Raw genomic sequence first — 25,007 nt, 5'->3', positions numbered from 1 at the left:
TATACCACATCAACTGGTTCTCCCTTGTCCACTTTACTGGAAACATCCTCAAAAAATTCCAGAAGATTTGTCAAGCATGATTGTTAGCTCAAACTGCTCCCAGATTCAGTAATAATCCAAAGTCACTTAACTCAAATTGTCTCATAATGTCATTTTTATTTAATACATAAACTTCTGAATTTCCAGCGATATGTATATTGCTTAATTTAAGTTACTGGATAATTGATAGGTTTTAATACAATGCTACTACGTTTGTCTGAATAACAAAAATAATTAATTGGCCGTGAGGCGCTATGAGATGTCCTGAGGAAGAGAAAGGTGCCATATAATGCAGATTCTCTTTTTTATATAAATAAGACTCCCCAAAGCCTTTCCACCATCTACGAGGCACAAGTCAGGAGGCACTTGCCTGGATAAGTGCAGCTCCATCAACACTCAAGAAGCATAACACCATGCAAGACAAAGCAGCCCGCTTGATCAGCACCCGATCCACCACCTTCAACATTCACTCCCTCCACCACCGGCGCCCCCTGGCTGCAGTGTGTACCATCTACAAGATGCACTGCAGCAACTTGCCAAGGCTTCTTCGGCAGCACCTCCCAAATCCGCGACCTCTACCAGCTAGAAGGACAAGGGCAGCAGGCGCATGGGAACACCACCCCCTCCACGTTCCCCCCTAAGTCACACACCATCCTGACCTGGAAGTATATCACCATTCCTTCATCGTCGCTGGGTCACAATCCTGGAACTCTTTCCCTAACAGCACTGTGGGAGCACCTTCACCACACGGACTGCAGCGGTTCAAGAAGGCTGCTCACCATCACCTTCTCAAGGGACAATTAGGGACGGGCAATAAAGGTCTTGCCGGCGATGTCCACATCCCATGAACAAATTTTTTTTTAAAAGCAAGGTCTTTTTTCTATATAAATACAAATTCTTTCTTTCAGTCATTAAAGGCCATGATGTTTATATGTTGTTTCCATTGTTGTATATGACAAACCTCCAACTGTCTGCACAGCTCAGCTTCCTCCCTCTTTAACCTTTCCCGCTGCCGCCTTTTCTGCTCAATCCACACGTTGCCCATCATTGCCTCACGGTTCGCCAGCTCACGCCTCAGTGACGAGGTGCAGGTTTCTCTGACGGTTGGTTCCGTGGCCATCTCTGGAATGCAAAGTATTTACCGGTTCACTGTTTGGCTGATGCAATGCCCCACTGTACCCAGTGGTATGTGTAATGTATTTGCTTTGTGGGTTCTCTGTTTTAAGAATTCATAGCAACACGTTGCTATTAAGAACTAGTTGATTTATTAGCAAAAGGTTTAACAATCACACTACCAGTTCATCCACCAGGCTCACAATCACCTGCCTCATCGTGGATCCCCCGAACCCAACTGGCTGGGGTTTTATTGAGTTTTGTGACCATCACGTGACTGGCTAAGCCACACACAACTCAACAACACTACAACTATTTTAATAAACAGATAAAGCCGAGTGCCCCCTTATTAAAGGGACACTAGAACACACAAATTAACAAATAAAACTTTAAATGGAACTTTAATCAATCAAATAAAAATTTGGTTGCCGGGGATGATGATGCACTCCAGTCCCTCCGGTGCGCATCTCTCACGGAAGGCCGTGAGCGTACTGGTGGACACCGTGTGCTCCATCTCCAGGGGACACCCTGGCGAGAACGTAGCCGTGGAAGACAGGCAGGCAGTCGGGCTGAATGACCTCCTCGACCGCCCGCTGCCTGCACCTGTTAATGGCTACCTTGGCCAGGCCCAGGAACAGGCAACAGCTCTTAAAACCTGTGAACGTACTCACAGATGCATACAGTGCAGTGTGGAACTGGGAGCAGGAACTCACCATGCTGGCAAGCGTGAGCCTGAACCCATCGGCCAGCATTCCATGGCACACCACTGGCTGTGTGCACACCTAATACAATAGGGCTCATCGTTTCAAACCACAACTGTGCCTGTTTTTGCCCCGACCCATTATTTTAAAACCCGGTATCAACATTCCCTGTTTTTTTTTAACAACAATCTTCTACATATATTTTGGAACTGATAATCAACAACAACAACAATAACTTTTATTTATATAGCACCTTTAACGTAGTGAAACGTCCCAAGGTGCTACACAGGAGTATTATGAAATAAAAATTTGACACCGAACCACAAAAGTAGAAATTAGTGACCAAAAACTTTCTCAAAGAGGCAGGTTTTAAGGAGCGTCTTGAAGGAGGAAAGAGATGTAGAGAGGCGGAGAGGTTTAGGCAGGGAATTCCAGAGCTTAGGGCTTAGGCAACAGAAGGCACGGCCACCAATGGTTGAGCGATTATAATCAGGGATGCTCACAAGGGCAGAATTAGAAGAGCGCAGACATCTCCGGGGATTGTGGGGCTGGAGGAGATTACAGAGATAGGGAGGGGCGAGGCCATGGAAGGATTTGTAAATAAGGATGAGAATTTTGAAATCGAGGCATTGCTTAACCGGAAGCCAATGTAGGTCAGCGAGCACAGGGGTGATGGGTGAGCGGGACTTGATGCGAGTTAGTACACGGGCAGCCGAGTTTTGGATCACCTCTAGTTTAATCGGTTGGTTATCAAACCTGTAGCATGCGGCTTTACAAATTTCTTACAGGGCTTGACAGGGTAGATGCAGGGAGGATGTTTCCCCGGGCTGGGGAGTCTAGAACCAGGGGTCACAGTCTCGGAATAAAGGGTCAGCCATTTAGGACTGAGATGAGGAGAAACTTCTTCACTCGAAGGGTGGTGAATCTTTGGAATTCTCTACCCCAGAGGGCTGTGGAGGCTCAGTCATTGAGTATATTCAAGACAGAGATCGATAAATTTTTGGATATTAAGAGAATCAAGGGATATGGGGATAGTGCAGGAAAGTGGAGTTGAGGTAGAAGATCAACCGTGATCTCATTGAATGGCGGAGCAGGCTCGAGGGGCCGAATGGCCTACTCCTGCTCCGATTTCTTATGTTCTTAGGCCAGCCGGTATAAAACCAGATGCAACCACATCCAGATATAGGACCATAACAGCTGCCCGCCCAAATAATTAGCGGATTTATAATGGTTAGCACAATATAAATCCTCTCTTTAAAACAATAGGCACAGTAATGCAGTCTGGTACACTGTGTTGTGCTCAGTTGGCTGCACTTTGACCTCTGGGGCAGGAGGTTGTGGGTTTGAGGCCTGCACCATGACTCTGAGCCAATGCAGTACCGAAGGAGTACTGTCTTTTGGACCAGATGTTAAACTAAAGCGCATGTGCCTACTCTGCTGGCTCAGGTGAAAGTTCAAAGCAAAGCAGGGTGCTCCCCCAGTGCCCACTACACCAGCAAAGACCTGCCGATCCAGGCCGACTTGAACAACCTACCACCAACCCATCTCGAATATAGGTCATTTTGGACTGTTGCCGAAAGCCCTTCAGCGATCTCCCCTCAGCCTTGATGACCGGTGGCGAAATGCTTGGAAGAACTGAGACATACGGAATGGATTCCTTATAGAGGACACCACAGTACAGCCTGAAGGATCAAACCTTCCTCGCAAAGAGTGGACAACCATCAACTGCCTCAGAACCGGTCACGGTCGATGCTGCTGCCTTTCCCATTGGTGGACGATTGAAGCATCCCCATCATGTGACATTGGAGCTCCTAATCAGACCCTGGAGCACCTCACTGAGAACTGCCCTGAGAGGGAAGTCGCAGGCAGCCTACAAGATATCCACGCTGTTACACCGGAAGCTTTGGCCTGGATATCCAACTTGGATATTGACATTTGATTTACTTTGTTACTTTGTTACACCTGATCAGCTCCGCTGGGCAGGCCACATTGTCCGCATGCCAGACACAAGGCTTCCAAAGCAAGCTCTCTACTTGGAACTCCTTCACGGCAAGCAAGCCAAAGGTGGGCAGAGGAAATGTTTCAAGGATACCCTCAAACCCTCCCTGATAAAGTGCAACATCCCCACTAACACCTGGGAGTCCCTGGCCAAAGACCGCCCTAAGTGGAGGAAGTGCATCCGGGAGGGCGCTGAGCATCTCGAGTCTCATCACCGAGAGCATGCAGAAAACAAGCGCAGGCAGCGGAAAGAACATGCAGCAAACAATTCCCACCCTCCCTTACTCTGTCCCACCTGTGACAGGAACTGTGGTTCTCATATTGGACTGTTCAGCCACCTAAGGACTCATTTTTAGAGTGGAAGAAAGTCTTCCTCGATTCCGAGGGACTGCCTATGATGATGATGACTTTGTTACTGCCATATGAAAGAAAAAGAATGCCGAGAGTGAAAGGTGACGGGGACTCATAGTTCAGGATATGTATTCTCAATGGTTGGACCAAACACACCAGCAATGAGAGACTAGATCAGGTGCGTTACCAAGTCTAAAAGAGTTAAATTATGAGGGCAGGTTCCATAGACTAGGCTTGTGTTCTGTCGAGTATAGAAGATTAAGGGATGATCTAATTAAGGTGTCTAAGATGATTGAAGGAGTAGATAGGGTAGATAGAGAGAAACTATTTCCTCCGGTAGGGGGAGTCCAGAACAAGGGGACATAATCATAAAATTAGGGCCAGGCCGTTCAGGGGGTGATGTCTGGAAGCACTCCTTCACACAAAGGGTAGTGGGAATCTGGAACTCTCTCCCCCCAATAACAGTTGAGGCTGGGGATTCAACTGAAAATTTCAACACAGAGATTGATAGAAATGAAGTAAAGTAACTTCCAAAACTTGTATTTATATAGCGCCTGTCATGGCCACAGGATGTCCCAAAGCACTTTACAGTTAATGAAGTACTTTTGGAGTGTAGCCACTGTTGTAATGTGAGAAACGCGACAGCCAATTTGCGCACAGCAAGCTCCCACAAACAGCAATGTCATAACGGCCAGATAATCTGTTTTAGGTGTTGGTGGAGGGATAAACATTAGACAGGGCACTGGGGAGAACTCTCCTGCTCTTCTTCAAACTAATGCTGTGGGATCTTTTACATCCACTGAGAGAGTAGTCGGGACCTCGGTTTAATGTCTCATCCGAAAGACAGGGTGTGACTTGAACCCACGACGTTATGACTCAGAGGCGAGAGTGCTACACACACTGAGCCACGGCCGATGTGAGGTCGCTCTGACACCCCTTCGTACAACATGGAAAGTGACAGCTTCCAACCGCACCAGACTGCAGTACGTCTGGGCACACCCAGGTCTATCCAGACCTCTGCTGAAGCTGTTCCTTCCCTCCCTGAGACTTCTTGCATTTTAAGAAGGAAATGATTTCAGTATCCAGCAGCTCTCGCGTGTGTGGGAGCATCGGAGGAGAAGGTGGTCAGACTGGCGTTCGTGCCTTCACGTTCTAACATCATCATCATCACAGGCAGTCCCTCGGAGTCGAGGGTGACTTGCTTCCACTCTAAAAGTGAGTTCTCAGGTGACTGAAGAGTCCAATATGGGAATTGCAGTCTCTGTAATAGGTGGGGCAGAGAGTGGTTCAAGGAGCGGATGGGTGGGGAGCCTGGGATGATACACACTCCTTCCATTGTCTGCGCTTGGTTTCCGCTTATTCTCGGCGATGGGACTCGAGGTGCTCAGCGCCCTCCCGGATGCTCTTCCTCCATTTTGGGCGGTCGCGGGCCAGGGATTCCCAGGAGTCGGTGGGGATATTGCACTTTATCAAGGAGTCTTTGAGGGTGTCCTTGAAGCGTTTCCTCTGCCCACCTGGGGCTCACTTGCCGCGTCGAAGCTCTGCGTAGAGCGCTTGCTTTGGGAGTTTCGTCGTCCTCCTCCATTTCGGCTGCCTTCAAAAGTTTGTCATGATCCTCCGCCTGCTCCACGATGACATGCAAGCCGTGATCCTGACCAATGGATCCACCACAGACCCAATCCACTTCCGGACCGGGGGTCAAGCAGGGCTGCATCATCGCACCAACGCTCTTCTCGATCTTCCTTGCTGCAATGCTTCATCTCACCCTGAGCAAGTGGAGCTAAATTATAGAGCTAATGGGAATCTGTTCAACCTTCTCGCATTCTAACACCCTGCTGACAGTCAGGGTCCCGGCACACACGCAAAAGAAGGGCACTGAGCCAAGGTACCACAGGGCAACTGGCATCCGTTGCACCGAACCCCAGCAAGGTGCCAAACACCTCCAGCAGAACCGGGGGAAAGGTTGGCTGGTAAGAGAAGAGATCTTTGGAAAGAAAAAAGTTAATTGGAATGCGTTTGCTCTCTCAGGTGGGCGTAAAAGATCCCACGGGCACTATTTTGAAGAAGAGCAGGGGAGATATCCCCGGTGTCCTGGCCAATATTTATCCCTCATTCAACAGAACAAAAATACAGATTATCTGGTCATTGCTGTTTGTGGGAGCTTGCTGTGCGCAAATTGCCTGCCGCATTTCCCACATTACAACAGTGACTACACTCCAAAAGTACTTCATTGGCTGTTAAGCATGTTGAGACACCCGGTGGTCGTGAAAGGCGCTATATAAATGCAAGTCTTCTTTCTTTGAGAAAGATTATTTTCCCTTCTTACCTGCGATAGGTAAACCTTTGTCTGCTTGAATCTCAGCTACCTCCTTTGCTGACTTTTCAGAAGGTTCCAGAACAATTGTCGACATCTGAGCCAGGCTTTCAGCAGGAGGTTTCTGTAATGGGGAAAACCAAATATAAAAGGTCCCATTTTAACCTCAAGTTATAAGACACAACGTTGAATTCTACAGGCTGACATTAGTTAGCCAGTCTGGTACAGCTCAGCCGCACTTTGACCCTAAGTGACTTGGCTTCATTAATGCTGGGTCGTCATCTGGCGTGTTGCTCCTGGGTAGTCTGGGCTCTGGTGTAAGAAAATGTGATGGTTAGCTGCTGAGATTGGAGCCGTCATTCATTTGTCCTGTCCCTGTAAGACTGCTCAGCCACTCCTTCCGTTGTAAATGGGCCCATCCTGAGGGTTAGTTGGAGGGTTGGAGGAGTTTCGCTACGTTGGCAGATGCTTGTAACTCCCTCAGGGAGTTTCCAGGTTATCAACGTCAGCAGAAACCAGCCGAAAACGATAGGCTTTCTGTTTTTGTTTCTGAAAGATAGCTCAGTTGTGATTTGTTACGATATGTCAGCCAATCAAGTGCCCATTTTGTATTTGTGACGTTTTTAAATGTGACAATTTCAGGTGTCATGGGTTCGCAAGGTGCAAGACTTTTATAAAATATGTACATATATTTACTTAAATCTACTTTTATTTATTACAGAATGAAAAAGCCCCCGTAACCCACATGTTCAAATTTCAGCAATAATGTTGATGTTAATCCTTGATGCTTTTAAATAAACAAGATCATAAATATGCTGTCTAAACAGTATCAAAATTACCAGCTCCTTAAGCCACAGTAGCCCCCAGATCTACATGTACCTCATCCAAGGCTAAAATTCCAACGAACCAAACCCCTTCCCAGTGACTCCCATTGTACAAGATCCCAATGGACTGCTGTTGTGATGTCCAGAATTCCAACAAATCCTTTGCCTTTGGCTCCCAGTTTAGAGAATCCGAATGAACCAACCTCTAACCCATTCTTTCCCATCATAAGGACATCCAACCTCTTCCCATTCAGTCACACTTTAATAGAATTCTAATGGGCCAAATCACTTCCCATTCTCCCATATTGTGAGGCATCTCAGCACGCAGCATTCCCAAGTTTTGACGCTGACCGCACTTAGTCAAGTTAATCCCAAAGTAAATGTTAACCAAAGGCAGCTGCACAATTTAGTCTAATCACCTTTCAGTAATATATTTGTTTTTTGGTAAGTGCTTCCTGTTGTTTTGCTTTCAACTCAAATGTTCGAGGAATTAACTGGACTGTGGTCCAAAAATTCGTAAATTGTCCCTTTCTAAAGTTTGTAGAGATCCTGATACATTCATCGTACACCTCTTGGCAAACTGGTTTGGACAAGATACACAGGCTGTGTACAGCGGGAGCTTGACTATTAACGGAATGCTGCACCCTTCAAACTCGCACAAGAATTGACCCAAAATTTATTTGATTGTGTTCGATCAGTGTTTTATTTACTCCGTGTAAAACATGAAGAATATATTCAGATTCAGTAACTCAGGTTCTCTTTTAATCTACGTCAAGGAATCCGTTCAACAAATGTAGCTGGGCATTTGCTCAACCTCTGATCTCACAGTTTCTGAAATGATCTGATAAGATGACTGAGTATCTACTTTATCTCTCCCCGCGCCCCCCACCCCCGCTTCACTTTTATTTGACTTCGCTTGAAGGTTCAGACTCCTGCTTTGTCTGTCCTCTGATCCCTACATGTGTGAACCTGGGTAGTCAGCAGCAGTAACAGCCACACATGCACTTTCCAGTGGGTGGGGGTTACTGCAGGTCAGTCAGGAGGAAGAACACGAGCGGATTTTTTTTTTCTTTCCTCAGTCTTCGGACTGAGGAGGTTGGACGAGATCAGATAACTGGGGATGGACTAAGAGTTCAACCTTCATGCCACTTTGGTCTGAATGTTCCGCTAACTGACCCGTTTTTTTTATTCATTCACGGCCAGTATTTATTGCCCATATCCAATTGCCCTTCTTGACTACAACTGAGTGGCTTGCTGGGCCATTTCAGAGGGCAGCTAAGAGCCACATATCATCATCATTATAGGCAGTCCCTCAAAATCGAGGAAGACTTGCTTCCGCTCTAAAAGTGAGTTCTCAGGTGACTGAACAGTCCAATATGGGAATTACAGTCTCTGTCACAGGTGGGGCAGACAGGGGTTGAAGGAAAGGGTGGGTGGGGAGTCTGGTTTGCCACACGCTCCTTCCGCTGCCTGCGTTTGGTTTCTGCATGCTCTCGGCGACGCGACTCGAGGTGCTCGGCGCCCTCCCGGATGCCCTTCCTCCACTTAGGGCGGTCTTTGGCCAGGGACTCCCAGGTGTCGGTGGGGATGTTGCATTTTATCAAGGAAGCTTTATATAGGCTGGGTAAGGACAGCAGATTTCCTTCCCTACAGAACATTATTACAATCCGGTTTCATTGGCAGCATTAACAAAAACAGGTGGACTTAAAAGATCCCATGGCACTATTTCAAAGAAGAGCAGGGGAGTTTTCCCGTTGTCCTGGGCCAATATTTATCCCTCAATCAACATCACAACAAACAGATTATCTGATCATTATCACATTGCTGTTTGTGGGAGCATGCTGTGCGCAAATTGGCTGCCGCATTTCCCACATTACAACCGTGACTACACTCCAAAAAGTATTTCCATCGGCTGTAAAGCGCTTTGCGACGTCCGGTGGTCATGAAAGGTGCTATATAAATGTAAGTCTTTATCACTGATGCTAAGCTTTTTATTCCAGATTTATTTAATTGAATTTAAATTCCCCAGGATTATGAACTCATCTCCCGGGATCATTAGTCCAGGCCTCTGGATTACTTGTCCAGTAGCATAACCAATATGCTACCAGTTCCCCCGAAGAGGCCACAATCTTATATAATGAAGACTGTTATATAACCCACCAGTTCCCAGACACACACAGTAGCATTGTACTTACCGCGTTCTGTGGCCCTCGAATCTGCTCATCCAAAGGGACATCAGCAGCCGAGGTCACCACTTTGCCAGTCCCAAAAGGTTTCTTTGATTCGCGCGAGTGCGTGCCTTCCTCATCATCCCAGTGATCTAATTTGGAAAGAGCACAGAGAGAGATGCAAGTGAGGGATAATATCTCGGGTCATAAATACGCAGATCGAGGTGATCCCAGGTACGATTGATGGTTTGAGGTGAGTTCGCTGATCTCGGGCAGGGCTGTGGTTAAAGTGCCACTCGTGGCCCCAGCACCCCTGGGTTAGCGAGGGAGAGAAATCACCCAGGGATCCTCATCGTCTACAGAAAGCCAAGAAAGAACTTGCATTGATACAGCGCCTTTCATGACATGCCAAAGCATTTCACAGACAACGAAGTGTAGTCACTGTTGTCATCTTCATAGGCAGTCCCTTAAAATCGAGGAAGACTCTTGACGGAACAGTCCAATACGAGAATTACAGTCTCTGTCACAGGTGGGACAGACAGTGGTTGAAGGAAAGGGTGGGTGGGGAGTCTGGTTTGCCGCACGCTCCTTCCGCTGCCTGCGCTTGATTTCAGCATGTTCTCCGTGACGAGACTCGAGGTGCTCAGCGCCCTCCCGGATGCACTTCCTCCACTTAGGGCGGTCTTTGGCCAGGGACTCCCAGGTGTCGGTGGGGATATTGCACTTAATCAAGGGGGCTTTGAGGGTGCCCTTGTAATGTTTCCTCTGCCCACCTGGGGCTCGCTTGCCAAGCAGGAGTTTCGAGTCACTGTTGTAATGTAGAAAACTCAGCAGCCAATTTGTGCACAGCAAGCTCCCACAAACCGCCACGTGATAATGATCCGATCATGTGTCTTTAGTGATGTTTGTTGTGGGATAACTGTTGGTCAGGGCACCGGGGGAGAACTTCAGTGCTCTTGTTCAAAATAGTGCCACGGGGTCTTTTACGTCCAGCTGAGGGAGCAGACGGGGGCTTTGATTTAATGTCTCATCCCGAAAGACGGCATCACCCTCAGTTACTGCATTGGAGTGTCATCCTGGATTATATAGTCAAGTCCCTGGAGTGGGACTGGAACCCACAACCTTCTGACTCAGGGCCGAGAGTGCTACCCACTGAGCCACAGCGGACACCACTTTATTTCCCGGCAGCACAATGGTACGTACGCTGCCGGCCACAAGTACGTGTAAATGGCAAATTAATTTCAATATAGTTAAGTGTGAGGTGTTACATTTTGGTAGGAAGAAAAAGCTGACAGACTACTTGGATAATAAATGTCTAAATGGGGTAAATGGGCAAAGGGAACGAGGGGTACAGATTCACAAATCACTCAAAGTAGCAACACAGGTCAACAAGGCCATAAAAAAGCATGGAGGTCCCGAACTGCGAGAGACCATCAGCGGCAGGTCGGGGCCATAAAAAGAGCGGTGTGTGGCGGACTGGAGCAGCATGGAGGCATACCTCTCCAGGGAGCAGCACGAGCTGGTGCAGGAGAGCGGTGGCAGCAAAGGGGGTGACTGGATTGGACGTCAGCAAGGTCCAGGCCGGTGATTGGAGCGTGGGCAGGTACAGCAGGAGCGGTGAGGTCGGGGCGCAGGAGAGGTGTGAGTTTGGGGCCTAGAAGAGCCGAGGGCCCAGGGGCAGCACGGGCCAGCCCACACTGCGAAATGTATGCAGCAGAGCAGGTCTCCAGTCATCTTGGTTAATCCTTGCCACTGGACCAAGACCTAGCTCTGTCAAGCCCGTGTGGTGACTGGTGTGCAACGGCCACCCCACACAGGCATGTTCCACCCTTCAACATGTAGTTCGAGACCGGCAACATCAGGTCTTTCATTAAAACACCTGTGAACTCATCCCTTATTGGCATGGAAGTGGGTCATAGAAACATCGACATAGAAAATAGGTGCAGGAGTAGGCCATTTGGCCCTTCGAGCCTGCACCACCATTCAATATGATCATGGCTGATCATGCAACTTCAGTACCCCATTCCTGCTTTCTTTCCAGATCCCTTTAGCCGTAAGGGCCACATCTAACTCCCTTTTGAATATATCTAACGAACTGGCCTCAACAATCTTCTGTGGTAAAGAATTCCACAGGTTCACAATTCTCTGAGTGAAGAAGTTTCTCCTCATCTCGGTCCTAAATGGCTTACCCCTTACCCTTAAACTGTGATTCCTGGTTCTGGACTTCCACAACATCGGGAACATTCTTCCTGCATCTAACCTGTCCAATCTCGTCAGAATTTTGTGCGTCTATGAAATCCCCTCTCATTCCTCTAGATTCCAGTGAATATAAGCCTCGTCGATCCAGTCTTTCTTATGTCAGTCCTGCCATCCCGGGAATCAGTCTGGTGAACCTTTGCTGCACTCCCTCAATAGCAAGAATGTCCTTCCTCAGATTAGGAGATCAAAACAGTACACTGTATATTCTAGGTGTGGCCTCACCAAGGCCCTGTACAACTGCAGTAAGCCCTCCCTGCTCCTATACACAAATCCTCTCACTATGAAGGCCAACATGCCATTTGCCTTCTTCACTGCCTGCTGTACTTGCATGCTAACTTTCAATGACTGATGTACCATGATACCATGATACCCAGGTCTCGTTGCACCTCCCCTTTTCCTAATCTGTCACCATTCAGATAATATTCTGCCTTCCTGTTTTTTCCACCAAAGTGGATAACCTCACATTTATCTACATTATACTGCATCTGCCCACTCACCTAACCTGTCCAAGTCACCCTGCAGCCTCTTAGCATCCTCCTCACAGCTCACACCGCCACCCAGCTTAGTGTCATCTGCAAACTTGGAGATATTACATTCAATTCCTTCGTCTAAATCATTAATGTATATTGTAAAGAGCTGGGGTTCCAGCACTGAACCTTGCAGTACCCCACTAGTCACTGCCTGCCATTCTGAGAAGGACCCGTTTATTCCTACTCTTTGCTTCCTATCTGCCAACCAGTCTCTATCTACATCAATACATTACCCCCAGTACCATGTGCTTTAATTTTGCATGCCAATCTCTTGTGTGTTACCTTGTCAAAAGCCTTTTGAAAGTCCAAATACACCACATCCACTGGTTCGCCCTTGTCCACTCTACTAGTTACATCCTCAAAAAATTCTAGAAGATTTGTCAAGCATGATTTCCATTTCATAAATCCATGCTGACTTGGACCGATCCTGTCACTGCTTTCCAAATGCGCTGCTATTTCATCTTTAATAATTGATTCCAACATTTTCTCCACTACTGATGTCAGGATAACCGGTCTATAATTACCCGTTTTCTCTCTCCCTCCTTTTTTAAAAAGTGGTGTTAAATTTGCTACCCTCCTGTCCATAGGAACTGATCCAGAGTCGATCGACTGTTGGAAAATGATCATCAATGCATCCACTATTTCTAGAGCCACTTCCTTAAGTACTCTGGGAGACTATCAGGCCCCGAGGATTTCTTGGCCTTCAATCCCATCAATTTCCCTAATACAATTTCCTGACTAATAAGGATTTCCTTCAGTTCCTCCTTCTCGCTAGACCCTTGGTCCCCTAGTATTTCGGAAGGTTATTTGTGTCTTCCTTAGTGAAGACAGAACCAAAGTATTTGTTGAATTGGTCTGCCATTTCTTTGTTCCCCTTTATGAATTCACCTGATTCCGACTGCAAGGGACCGACATTTGTCTTCACTAATCTTTTTCTCTTCACATATCTATAGTAGCTTTTGCAGTCAGTTTTTTATGTTCCCTGTACACTTACTCTCATACTCTATTTCCCCCCTCCGAATTAAACCCTTTGTCCTCCTCTGCTGAATTCTAAATTTCTCCCAGTCCTCAGGTTTGCTGCTTTTTCTGGCCAATTTATATGCCTCTTCCTTGGATTTAACACTATCCCTAATTTCCCTTGTTAGCCACGGTTGAGCCACCTTCCCCATTTTATTTTTATGCCAGACAGGGATGGACAATTGTTGAAGTTCGTCCATGTGATCTTTAAATGCCTGCCATTGCCTAACCTTTAAGTATCATTCGCCAGTCTATCCTAGCCAATTTACGCCTCATACCATCGAAGTTACCTTTTTTTAAGTTCAGAACCCTAGTCTCTGAATTAATTGTGTCACTCTCCATCTTGATGAATAATTCTACCATATTATGGTCACTCTTCCCCAAGGGGCCTCGCACCACAAGATTGCTAATTAATCCTCTCTCATTACACAACACCCAGTCTAGGATGGCCAGCTCTCTAGTTGGTTCCTCGACATATTGGTCTAGAAAACCATCCCTTATGCACTCCAGGAAATCCTCCTCCACCATATTGCTACCAGTTTGGTATCCTCGATACGGGGGACCGCCTATGATGATAAAAAAAGCAACCAAAGCACTGGGGTTCATTTCTAGAGGGATAGAATTGAAAAGCAGAGGAATTATGTTAAACCTCTATAGAACCTTGGTTTGACCACACTGGGAGCACTGTGCACAGTTCTGGTCTCCATATTATAAAAAGGATATAGAGGCACCGGAGAAGATGCAAAAAAGATCCACAAGGATGATACCAGAGCTCAGAGGATATACGTATCAGGAAAAGCTGAACAGGCTGGGGCTCTTTTCTCTAGAAAAGGAAAGGATGAGGTCTGACCTGATAGAGGACTTTAGAATTATGAAAGGGTTTGATGATGAAGATGCAGAGAAGGTGTTTCTGCTGTGGGGAAGGCCAAGACTTGGGGATATAGAAAAGACTTGGATTTATATCACACCTTTCGCGACCACCGGACATCTCTAAGCACTTTATCGTCAATGAAGTAGTTTGGAGTGTAGTCACTGTTGTAATGTGGGAAATGCAGCAGCCAATTTGCGCACAAGCAAGCTCCCACAAACAGCAATGTGATAATGACCAGATAATCTGATGATGATTGAGGGATAAATTATGCCCAGGACATGGGGGACAACTCCCCTGCTTTTCTTTGGAGTGCCATGGAATCGTTTACATCCACCTGAGGCGCCAGATGGGGCCTCGGTTTAATGTCTCATCCGAAAGACAGCACCTCCGACAGTGCAGCACTCCCTCAGCACTGCACTGGAGTAGCAGACTAGATTTACATGCTCAAGTCCCTGGAGTGGGACTTGAACCCACAACCGTCTGACGCAGATGCGAGTATGCGACCCACTGAGCCACAGCTGACACTAGTATAGAGATAAGTATTAGTATTAGTCACCAATAAATCCAATAGGGAATCTGCAGAGAGTTGTTGAGGCCAGTTCATTGGATATATTCAAGAGGGAGTTAGATATGGCCCTTACAGTTAAAGGGATCAAGGGGTATGGAGAGAAAGCAGGAAAGGGGTACTGAGGTGAATGATCAGCCATGATCTTACTGAATGATGGTGCAGGCTCAAAGGGCCGAATGGCCTACTCCTGCACCTATTTTCTATGTATCTATGTAATCCAGCAGAAACAGCTTTAGAAAAATAAAAGTGGTAAGAATGTGGAACTCGCTACATAGCAACATAGAAACATAGAAAATCGGAGCAGTAGTAGGCCATTCGGCCCTTCGAGTCTGCACTGCCATTCAATATGATCATGGCTGATCCTCTATCTCAACACCATATTCCTGCTTTTTCCCCATACTCCTTGATGCCTTTTGTTTCTAGAACGGGGAGTCGCTGATGCGAATAGTATATATATATTTAAGGGGAGGCTAGATAAACACATGAGGGAGAAAGGAATAGAAGGATATGCTGAAATGGGGAGATGAAGAGGGGTGGGAGGAGGTTGGTATGGAACATGAACTCCGGCATGGACCAGCTGGTCCGAATGGCCTGTTTCTGTGCGGCAGACTTGCTGTAAATCGATGTAATTCTGCGTCAGTAACACGGCCTACGGCAGATCATATCTCAGCCCCTTCCATCAGCCGCACTGCTAAGTTCCCCTCTTTAGGCAGATATAGCGTGAAAGAAATGGATTGTGACATGTGAAGGCACTTTTAACCTGACCTTTCCCAGTGGGACTGACAATCTGCCTGTACTTTGTCTTCAATGTTTGACAGGATCTAAAATCATTTGCCCTCAGGGATTGCAAATGTCGTTCACGAAGCATGTAGGGTATTTAAAAGTCAAATTATTTTAAATCGCCCGCAGGGAGCCATGCGGTAGTTGAGCAAATTTTTGCAAGGCTGAGACCTGCATCTCTCAACAAGACAACTCCCAGCCTGCATCAGCGCCCTCAAAATAGTCCCCATTTTTTGCTCTAACTTGTTCATCCCCCTCCCCACTTCTCTCCCCGTTTCTTCTGATGGTAGTGTATTGTACTGGCAAATGGTCTCACACCAGCACCTTTTCAACACTTCCTAGCTGTCAGCTGTGGCTCAGTGGGTAGCACCCTTGCCTCTGAGTCAGGAGATTGTGGGTTTAAGTCCCACTCCAGAGACTTAAACACAAAATCCAAGCTGACACTCACTCTGAGAGAGCGCTGCACTGTCGGAGGTGCCGTCTTTTGGATGAGATGTTAAACCGAGGCCCCGTCTGCTCTCTCAGGTGGATGTAAAAGATCCCATGGCACTATTTCGAAGAAGAGCACGGGAGTTATTCCTGGGGCCGATCTTTATCCCTCAACCAACATCATTAAAGCAGATTAACTGGTCATTATCTCATTGCTGTTTGTGCGAGCTTGCCGTGCACAAATTGGTTGTAGTGTCACCGACATTGCAACAGTGACTATACTTGAAAATTACTTCATTGGCTGCAAAACGCTTTGGGACATCCTGAGTTTGTGAAAGGCGCTATAGAAATACAAGTCTTATATCATCCCACTATTCATTTCTCACTCCTGATGGTGACCATCAGCAGTCCACTGTACTGTGGGAGCTCGATTTAAATATGTTACTGAAGCGATTTACTTGTCCTTCTTTTAATTGAGTATAATGTATTCGCTGCTCTCGTTGTGGTCTCCTCTACATTGGGGAGACCAAACACGGATTGGGTGACCGCTTTGTGGAACACCTCTGTTCAGTCCATAAGCGTGACCCCGAGCTTCCAGTCGCCTGTCACTTTAATTCCCCGCTCCACTCCCACACTGACCTCTCCGTCCTCAGCCTCCTACACTGTTCCAATAAAGCTCAACGCAGGCTCGAGGAACAGCACCTCAACCTTCGTTTTGGCACTTTACAGCCTTCTGGGCTCAACATCGAGTTCAACAATTTCAGACCATAACCTCTGCCCATATTTTTTCACACGGCAGCTGTTCATGATTCTGCCATTCCCATTTAGACCATCTCTAGACACATCTTTACCATCCCCTTTTGGCTCGCACCATCATTCCTTTTGTTTTTTAATCTCTCCTGCCTTCCACCCAATCACAGACCTTCCCTTTTGTCCTTCCCTCCCTCCCCCCCCTGCCACCTTTCCCTGCCCCTGCACTTGCTTAAAAAATGTTACATCTCTAAATTTTTCCAGTTCTGACGAAAGGTCATCGATCTGACACATTAACTCTGTTTCTCTCTCCACGGGTGCTACCTGACCTGCTGAGTATTTCCAGCATTTTCTGTTTTTATTTCAGATTTCCAGCAACCGCGGTATTTTGCTTTTGCACAGATCAGCCATGACCTAATCGAATGGCGGAACAGGCTCGAGGGGATGAACGGCCTCCTCCTGCAAAGTTACAATGTATTTACAGCACAGAACCAAGGCCATTCGACCCAACAGACCTATGGTGCTGTTTATGCACCCTACCCCTCATGCCACCCCTCTTCATCTCACCTCAACCACTCCCTGTGGTAGTGAATTCCACATTCTCGCCACTCTCTGGGTAAAGAAGTTTCTCCTGAATTCTCCATTGGATTTATTAGTGACTATCTTATATTTATGGCCCCTTGTCAGAAGATTGTGGGTCCAGGAACTTGTGCACATAAATCTAGGCTGACACTCCAGTGCAGTGCTGAGGGAGTGCTGCACTGTCAGAGGTGCCGTCTTTTCAATGAGACATTAAACCAAGGCCCTGTCTGCTCCCTAAAGTGGACGTAAACGATCCGATAGCACTATTTTGAAGAAGAGCAGGGGAGTTATCCCCGGTGCCCTGGGGCCAATATTTATCCCTCAATCAACATAACAAAAAAAAAGATTATCTGGTCATTATCACATTGCTGTTTGTGGGAGCTTGCTGTGTGCAAATTGGCTGCCGCGTTTCCCACACTACAACAGTGACTACATTCTAAAGATACTTTATTGGCTGTTAAGCGCTTTGCGATGTCTGGTGGTTGTGAAAGGCGTTATATAAATGCAAGTCTTTCTATAGTTCTGGTCTCTCCCACAAGTGGAAATATAAGAACATAAGAAATAGGAGCAGGAGTAGGCCATATGGTTCCTCAAGCCTGCTCTGCCATTTAATACGATCATGGCTGATCCGATCATGGACTCAGCTCCACTTCCCCGCCCGCTTCCCATAACCCTTATTCCCTTATCGTTTAAGAAACTGTCTATTTCTGTCCTAAATTTATTCAATGTCCCGCTGCCACAGCTCTCTGAGGCAGCGAATTCCACAGATTTACAACCCTCTGAGAGAAGATATTTCGACGCATCTCAGTTTTAAATGGACAGCCCCTTATTCTAAGATCATGCCCTCTAGTTCTAGTCTCCCCATCAGTGGAAACATCCTCTCTGCATCCACCTTATCAAGCCCCCTTATAATCTTTCACGTTTCAAAAAGATCACTTCTCATTCTTCTGATTTCCAATGAGTAGAAGCCCAACCTACTCAACCTTTCCTCATAAGTCAACCCGCTCATCTCCGGAATCAACCTAGTGAACCTTCTCTGAACTGCCTCCAAAGCAAGTATACCCTTTCGTAAATATAGAAACCATAACTGCACGCAGTATTCCAGGTATCGCCTCACCAATACCCTGTATAACTGTAGCAAGACTTCCCTGCTTTTATACTCCATCCCCTTTGCAATAAAGGCCAAGATACCAGTGGCCTTCCTGATCTGCATACTACCCTTTTGTGTTTCATGCACAAGTACCCCCAGGTCCCACTATACTGCAGCACTAATAATAACCTGCTCTTTGATTTTTTTCTGCTATCCTATCGAACCCCTTTATAAAGACCTCTACCCATTGGTTGTAATGTGTACTCTCAGAGGTGCCATTTTTCGGATGAGACGTTAAACCGAGACCCCGTTTGCTCTCTCAGGTGGATGTAAAGGATCCCACGGGCACTATTTCACAGAGGAGCAGGGAAGTTATCTCCGGTGTCCTGGGCCAATATTTATCCCTTAACAAAAACAGATTATCTGGTCATTATCACATTGCTGTTTGTGGGAGCTTGCTGTGCGCAAATTGCTGGAGAAAAGAACCCCAGCCCATTCAATCTTTCCTGCTCGGTATAAACTCTTAGCTCTGAAGCCTTCTACACCCGTTCATGCACTCTTACTCCTATCGTACAGCTAATCTGCTTCTGTGTCAAACGCGGAGCTCCGAACAGCAGACAGAGCCACTGAATCAATCTCCCTTAATGAAAAAAAAAGCAGGGCAGTGATCCCAGCGAGAAGTGCGGTTGAAGAGGACCCTAATGCACATTATGAAACCGTGCCAAAGGATATTGTCGCCCACTAAACCCATAATGGCTGGCAGGGATTGGCAAGTTCTCAAACCTCTTACAGAGGGTTCAGTAGCAATTAGTTCTGATTTATTTCTGCCACACTGAAGCCACGATGTGCCAGGTATTAAAGAGCAACATACGTTACCCTCATCCTCTTAAAACGTTAATTGAAAGTAACAGAAAGCTGTGCTAATTAATCGTGTGCAGACTGCTCTTCCATTTAAAAGGAAAGGAAGACTTGGATTTATACAATGACCACCAGACGTCTCAAAGTGCCTTACAACCAATGAAGTACTTTTGGAGTGCAGTCACTGTTGTAAAGTGGGAAACACAGCAGCCAATTTGCGCACAGCAAGCTCCCACAAACAGCAATGTGATAATGACCAGATCATCTGTTTTTGTTATCGATTGAGGGATAAATATTGGCCCCAGGACACCGGGGATAACTCCCCTGCTCCTCTGCGACAGAGTGCCGCGGGATCTCTTATGTCCACCTGCGAGAGCAAGACGGCCTCGGTTTAACATCTCATCTGAAAAATGGCACCTCCAACAGTGCAGCACTCCCCCAGCGCTGCAGTGGAGTGTCAGCCAAGATTATTTTGTGCTCACGTCCCAGGAGTGGGACTTGAACCCACAACCTGCTGCCTCAGAAGCGAGAGTGCTACCCACTGAGCCACAGCTGACACTGTAGCGCCTCAACTATTACTGTTGGACAATGGAATATTTACTCATTGTGGACCCCCGGCACAGACCCTGCCTCCCTACCCACACCTGCAATCCTTTTGGTGTGGTGTTCCCCGTGGCTCAGTGGGTAGCACTCTCCCCTTTGATCAGTAGGTCATGCATTCCAGTTCTACTCCAAAGGTCCTACTCCAAAGAACAATATTTATCCCTCAGCCAACATCACTGAGAGCAGATTATCTGACCGTTATCTAAATGCTGTTTGTGGGAGCTTGCCGTGTGCAAATTGGCTGCCTCGTTTCCTACAACAGTTGTGTCAGCTGTGGCTCAGTGGGCAGCACACTCGCCTCTGAGTCAGAAGGTTGTGGGCTTAAGTCCCATTCCAGGAACTTGAGCACAAAAACCTAGGCTTACACTTCCAGTGCAGTGCAGAGGGAGTGCTGCACTGTCGGAGGTGCTGTCTATCGGATGAGACGTTAAACTGAGACCCTGTCTGCTCTCTCAAGTGGACATAAAAAATCCTATTTCGAAGAAAAGCAGGTGAGTTATCCCCGGTGTCCTGGCCAATATTTATCCCACAATCAACATAACAAAAAAACAGATTATCTGGTTATTATCACATTGCTGTTTGTGGGAGCTTGCTGCGTGCAAAGTGGCTGCCGCGTTTCCCACATTACAACCGTGACTACACTTCAAAAAGTACTTCCTTGACTATAAAGTGCTTGGGACGTCCGGTGGTCACGAAAGGCGCTATATAAATTCAAGTCTTTCTTCTTAGAGTAGGAGATACCAAAGACCATACATTCAACAACAAAGGCGCTTCTGGGTTGCAACAAATAGTTACAATAAAATAAATAAGGTGTAGACACCATTATGTCTTTTAACACAAGGATCAAATGAGTACAGGAAGCACTAACCACGCAGACAGCTAACTTCAATGTGGACAGCGCATTATTGTTGCTTTATGAAATTTATTTTCTTCCGCTAACTCTTGTGACATTATTTTTCATTTCACAAGCTTCTGAGCTCTGATGCAACACGGCAACTGAGGCTGACTGAACCGGTGCACTTGCTGTGGATTTGTAACAGCCCTGTAATCCCCCTCCCACCCCCCCCCACCCCACACCCCGTGAAACAAAATCAGTCGGGATCAACTTGATGGGCCATTGTAATGTATTTGCTTCATGGGTTCTTTGCTTAAGAATTTATAGCAGCACATTGCTTTAAGAACTAGTTGGTTTATTAGCAAAGATTTAACAATCACACTGCACATTACCAGTTCATCCACCAGGCTCACAACCACCTGCCCCATCGTGGATCCCCAAAACCCAACTGGCTGGGGTTTTATTGAGTCTTGTGAACATCACGTGACTGGCTAAGCCACTCCCAACTCAACAGCTCTACAACTATTTTTGTAAAACTATTAAATCAAGTGCCTTCAGCCGCCTGGGCTCTAAGCTCTGGAATTCCCTCCCTCAACCTCTCCCCCCCTCCACCTCTCCCTCTCCTCCTTTAAGACGCTCCTTAAAACCTACCTCTTTGACCAAGCTTTTGGTCACCTGTCCTAATATCTCCTTATCTGGCTCAGTGACTTTTTGTTTGATAAAACACTCCTGTGAAGCACTTGATACATTTAACTACGGTAATGGTGCTATATAAATGCAAATTGCTATTGTAGTATACAACAACAACGTGTATTTATATACCACCTTTAACGTAGTGAAACATCCCAAGGCATTTCACAGAAGTGTTACGCGATAACAATTTGACACCGAGCTGCATAAGTAGAAATTAGCGCAGATGACCAAAATATAGTTACATCCGATTCTAAATAAAAACGCAGCGAAAGTCTCAGATTTAGTCATCCTTTCAAGTCACAGAGCAGGACAGGGGCTTGATGGCGATTCTCTGACCCACTGAGCTCCAACTGAGGTGGGGATGAGACACGGGGAGGGTGGGGGGGTGGGCGGGGAAGTGAATAACAGGCGCCTTTTCGTGTGAAAGCAGAAAAAATAAGCGGCTGAAAGATTACAGACAGCTCTCGCACACCTCCTAGAGGCCAGTTACAGAACTGCAGCAGCAACAGAGACTCATCATCACAGGCAGGCCCTCGAAATCGAGGAAGACTTGCTTTCACTCCAAAAGTGAGTTCTCAGGTGACTGTACAGTCCAATACGGGAACTACAGTCTCTGTCACAGGTGGGACAGACAGTGGTTGGAGGAAAGGGTGGGTGGGGAGTCTGGTTTGCCGCACGCTCCTTCCGCTGCCTGCGCTTGTTTTCTGCATGCTCTCGGCGACGAGACTCAAGGTGCTCAGCGCCCTCCCGGATGCTCTTCCTCCACTTAGGGCGGTCTTTGGGCCAGGGATTCCCAGGTGTCGGTGGGGAGCGCTCTACTCGGAACTCCTACACGGCAAGCGAGCCCCAGGTGGGCAGAGGAAACGTTTCAAGGACACCCTCGAAGCCGCCCTGATAAAGAACAGAAGCTGGGGAGATGGTGAGAGGCCGAATGTGTCGTGTGTGGGGGCACAGAAGGGAAGAGAATAAAATAAGAACGGGACAGATTATTTCTGCCGGATCGTACCCGTCGCTGTTACAGGAGGCCTCATGCCCGGAACCTGCTCCTGGCTCTGCGGACTCCAGGCTACAACAGCCTCCGTCTCAATCCTGTCGACAGCCAGCTCCTCTTCATCTAAGCGTTGTTTCCACTCCAGTAAGTCCTCGGCTTGTCTCCGGCGTCTGACCAGCTCCTTCTCCTTCTTAGTCAGGAACCTATTCGGTGCAACAACAATAAGCTGCATTTATATAGCGCCTTTAACGTGGTAAAACATCCCTCGATGCACTTCACAGGAGTGTCACAGGGCAAACATTTCACACCGAGTCACATAAGGAGAAATTAGCGCAGGTGACCAAAAGCTTGGTCAAAGAGGTAGGTTTTAAGGAGCATGGAGTACTGCGTGCAGTTTTGGTCACCTTACTTAAGGAAGGATATACTAGCTTTGGAGGGGGTACAGAGACGATTCACGAGGCTGATTCCGGAGATGAGGGGGTTACCTTATGATGATAGATTGAGTAGACTGGGTCTTTACTCGTTGGAGTTCAGAAGGATGAGGGGTGATCTTATAGAAACATTTAAAATCATGAAAGGGATAGACAAGATAGAGGCAGAGAGGTTGTTTCCACTGGTCGGGGAGACTAGAACTAGGGGGCACAGCCTCAAAATATGGGGGAGCCAATTTAAAACCGAGTTGAGAAGGAATTTCTTCTCCCAGAGGGTTGTGAATCTGTGGAATTCTCTGCCCAAGGAAGCAGTTGAGGCTAGCTCATTGAATGTATTCAAGTCACAGATAGATAGATTTTTAACCAATAAGGGAATTAAGGGTTACGGGGAGCGGGCGGGTAAGTGGAGCTGAGTCCACGGTCAGATCAGCCATGATCTTGTTGAATGGCGGAGCAGGCTCAAGGGGCTAGATGGCCTACTCCTGTTCCTAATTCTTATGTTCTTATATCTTAAAGGAGGAAAGAGAGGTAGAGAGGCGGGGAGGTTTAGGGAGGGAGTTCAAGAGCTTAGGGTCTAGGCAACAGAAGGCACGGCCACCAATAGTTGGGCGATTATAATCAGGGATGTTCAAGTGGCCAGAATTTGAGGAGTACAGATATCTAGTGGGGTTGTGGAGCTGAAAAAGTTTACAGAGATAGGGAGGGGCGAGGCCATGGAGGGATTTGTAAACAAGGATGAGAATTTTGAAATCGAGGCGTTGCTTAACCGGGAGCCAATGTAGGTCGGCGATGTAGGAGGGTGAGGGGGACTTGGTACGAGTTGGGACACGGGCTGCCGTGTTTTGGATAGAAAAAAGCCCCCACCACCCTCCGCCCCCCCAGTCACACAGCAACCCACAGATATAACTAGCGCATTTCAGCGAGACCAGTCGCGTATGACGTCACCGATTACCTGCCATTGTCCCTTTCTTTTTTGAGTTTTTTTTTCGCCTGCGTCTATCTGCAGCGCTTTCAAGCTGCCGCTTCAGACCCGAGCCTGTTACGTCTTTTTACACTTCCTTCTCACGCTTTTTCTCTCTTTCCCTCAATGGTCAATATCTAACGTGTTGCAAAATTGTTGTGAAACACCTTGGGACGTTTTACTACGTTAAAGGCACCATATAAATAAAAGTTATAATTATTATTATTATTGGGTGACCGCTTTGTGGAACACCTCCGTTCAGTCCGTAAGCGTGACCCCGAGCTTCCGGTCGCCTGTCACTTTAATTCTCCGCTCCACTCCCGCTCTGACCTCTCCGTCCTCGGTCTCCTGCACTGTTCCAATGAAGCTCATCGCAAGCTCGAGGAACAGCACCTCATCTTTCGTTTAGGCACTTTACAGCCTTCTGGACTCAACATCGAGTTCAACAATTTCAGACCTTAAACTCTGCCTATGTTTTGCTCTGATGTATTTTTTCGCTCTCTGTGTTTCCCATGGCAGCCGGTAATTATCCCGCCATTCACACCCTATCTAGACTAACCTTTTTCTAACTTCTGCCATTACCATTTCAAGTCGGCCCGTCATCCCTTTTGTCTCTCTAATCTCTCCTGTCTTCCACCCTATCACAGACCTTCCCTTTTGTTCTTGCCTCCCCTCCCCCCTTTCAGTGCTCCTTAAGAATCTGTTACATTTCGAACATTCGCCAGTTCTGACGAAGGGGCATCGACCTGAAACGTTAACTCTCTTTCTCTCTCCGCAGATGCTGCCTGACCCGCTGAGATTTCCAGCTTTTTCTGCTTTTTATGTCCCGTTCTTTTTGTTGCCCCAGCCCTCCCCCTCCCACCCCCTCCTCCCCCCACCCCTCCCCCGACCCATCCCCTTCCCCAGATCAGCAGGGCAACCAAGCAACCTGCTCCAAGGCCTCGGCCAAAATTCACAATGTGCATGGCTTCAGGGATCAGTGCTGGGACCCCAACTATTTACAATCTATATTAACCACTTGGAAGAAGGGACTGAGTGTAACGTAGCCAAGTTTGCTGACGATACAAAGATGGGAGGAAAAGCAATGTGTGAGGAAGACGCAAAAAAATCTGCAAAAGGACATAGACAGGCTAAGTGAGTGGGCAAAAATTTGGCAGATGGAGTATAATGTTGGAAAGTGTGAGGTCATGCACTTTGGCAGAAAAAATCAAAGAGCAAGTTATTATTTAAATAGAGAAAAATTGCAAAGTG

At 47.0% G+C, this 25,007-nt stretch overlaps 1 protein-coding gene across 1 annotated transcript in view; it reads right to left on the bottom strand.

Annotated features, from left to right (window-relative positions):
• Window positions 1-1,622: 1,622 nt before the first annotated feature.
• LOC139233083 (centrosome-associated protein 350-like) overlaps window positions 1,623-25,007 on the bottom strand; it is a 58,889-nt gene continuing 35,504 nt past the window's right edge. The window contains exons 10-14 of the mRNA XM_070863602.1: window positions 22,380-22,567; window positions 9,536-9,660; window positions 6,529-6,640; window positions 3,388-3,488; window positions 1,623-1,934 (exon numbers count right to left, since the gene is read on the bottom strand). Of these exons, the coding sequence (XP_070719703.1) occupies window positions 1,623-1,934; window positions 3,388-3,488; window positions 6,529-6,640; window positions 9,536-9,660; window positions 22,380-22,567 (838 nt within the window). The remainder of the gene's footprint in view (window positions 1,935-3,387; window positions 3,489-6,528; window positions 6,641-9,535; window positions 9,661-22,379; window positions 22,568-25,007) is intronic.

Source organism: Pristiophorus japonicus, chromosome 20 (assembly GCF_044704955.1).
Source record: "Pristiophorus japonicus isolate sPriJap1 chromosome 20, sPriJap1.hap1, whole genome shotgun sequence".
NCBI classification, from domain to species: domain Eukaryota; kingdom Metazoa; phylum Chordata; class Chondrichthyes; family Pristiophoridae; genus Pristiophorus; species Pristiophorus japonicus.
Note: the sequence above shows the minus strand (reverse complement) of the source record. Positions and strands in the feature narration are given on the sequence as shown.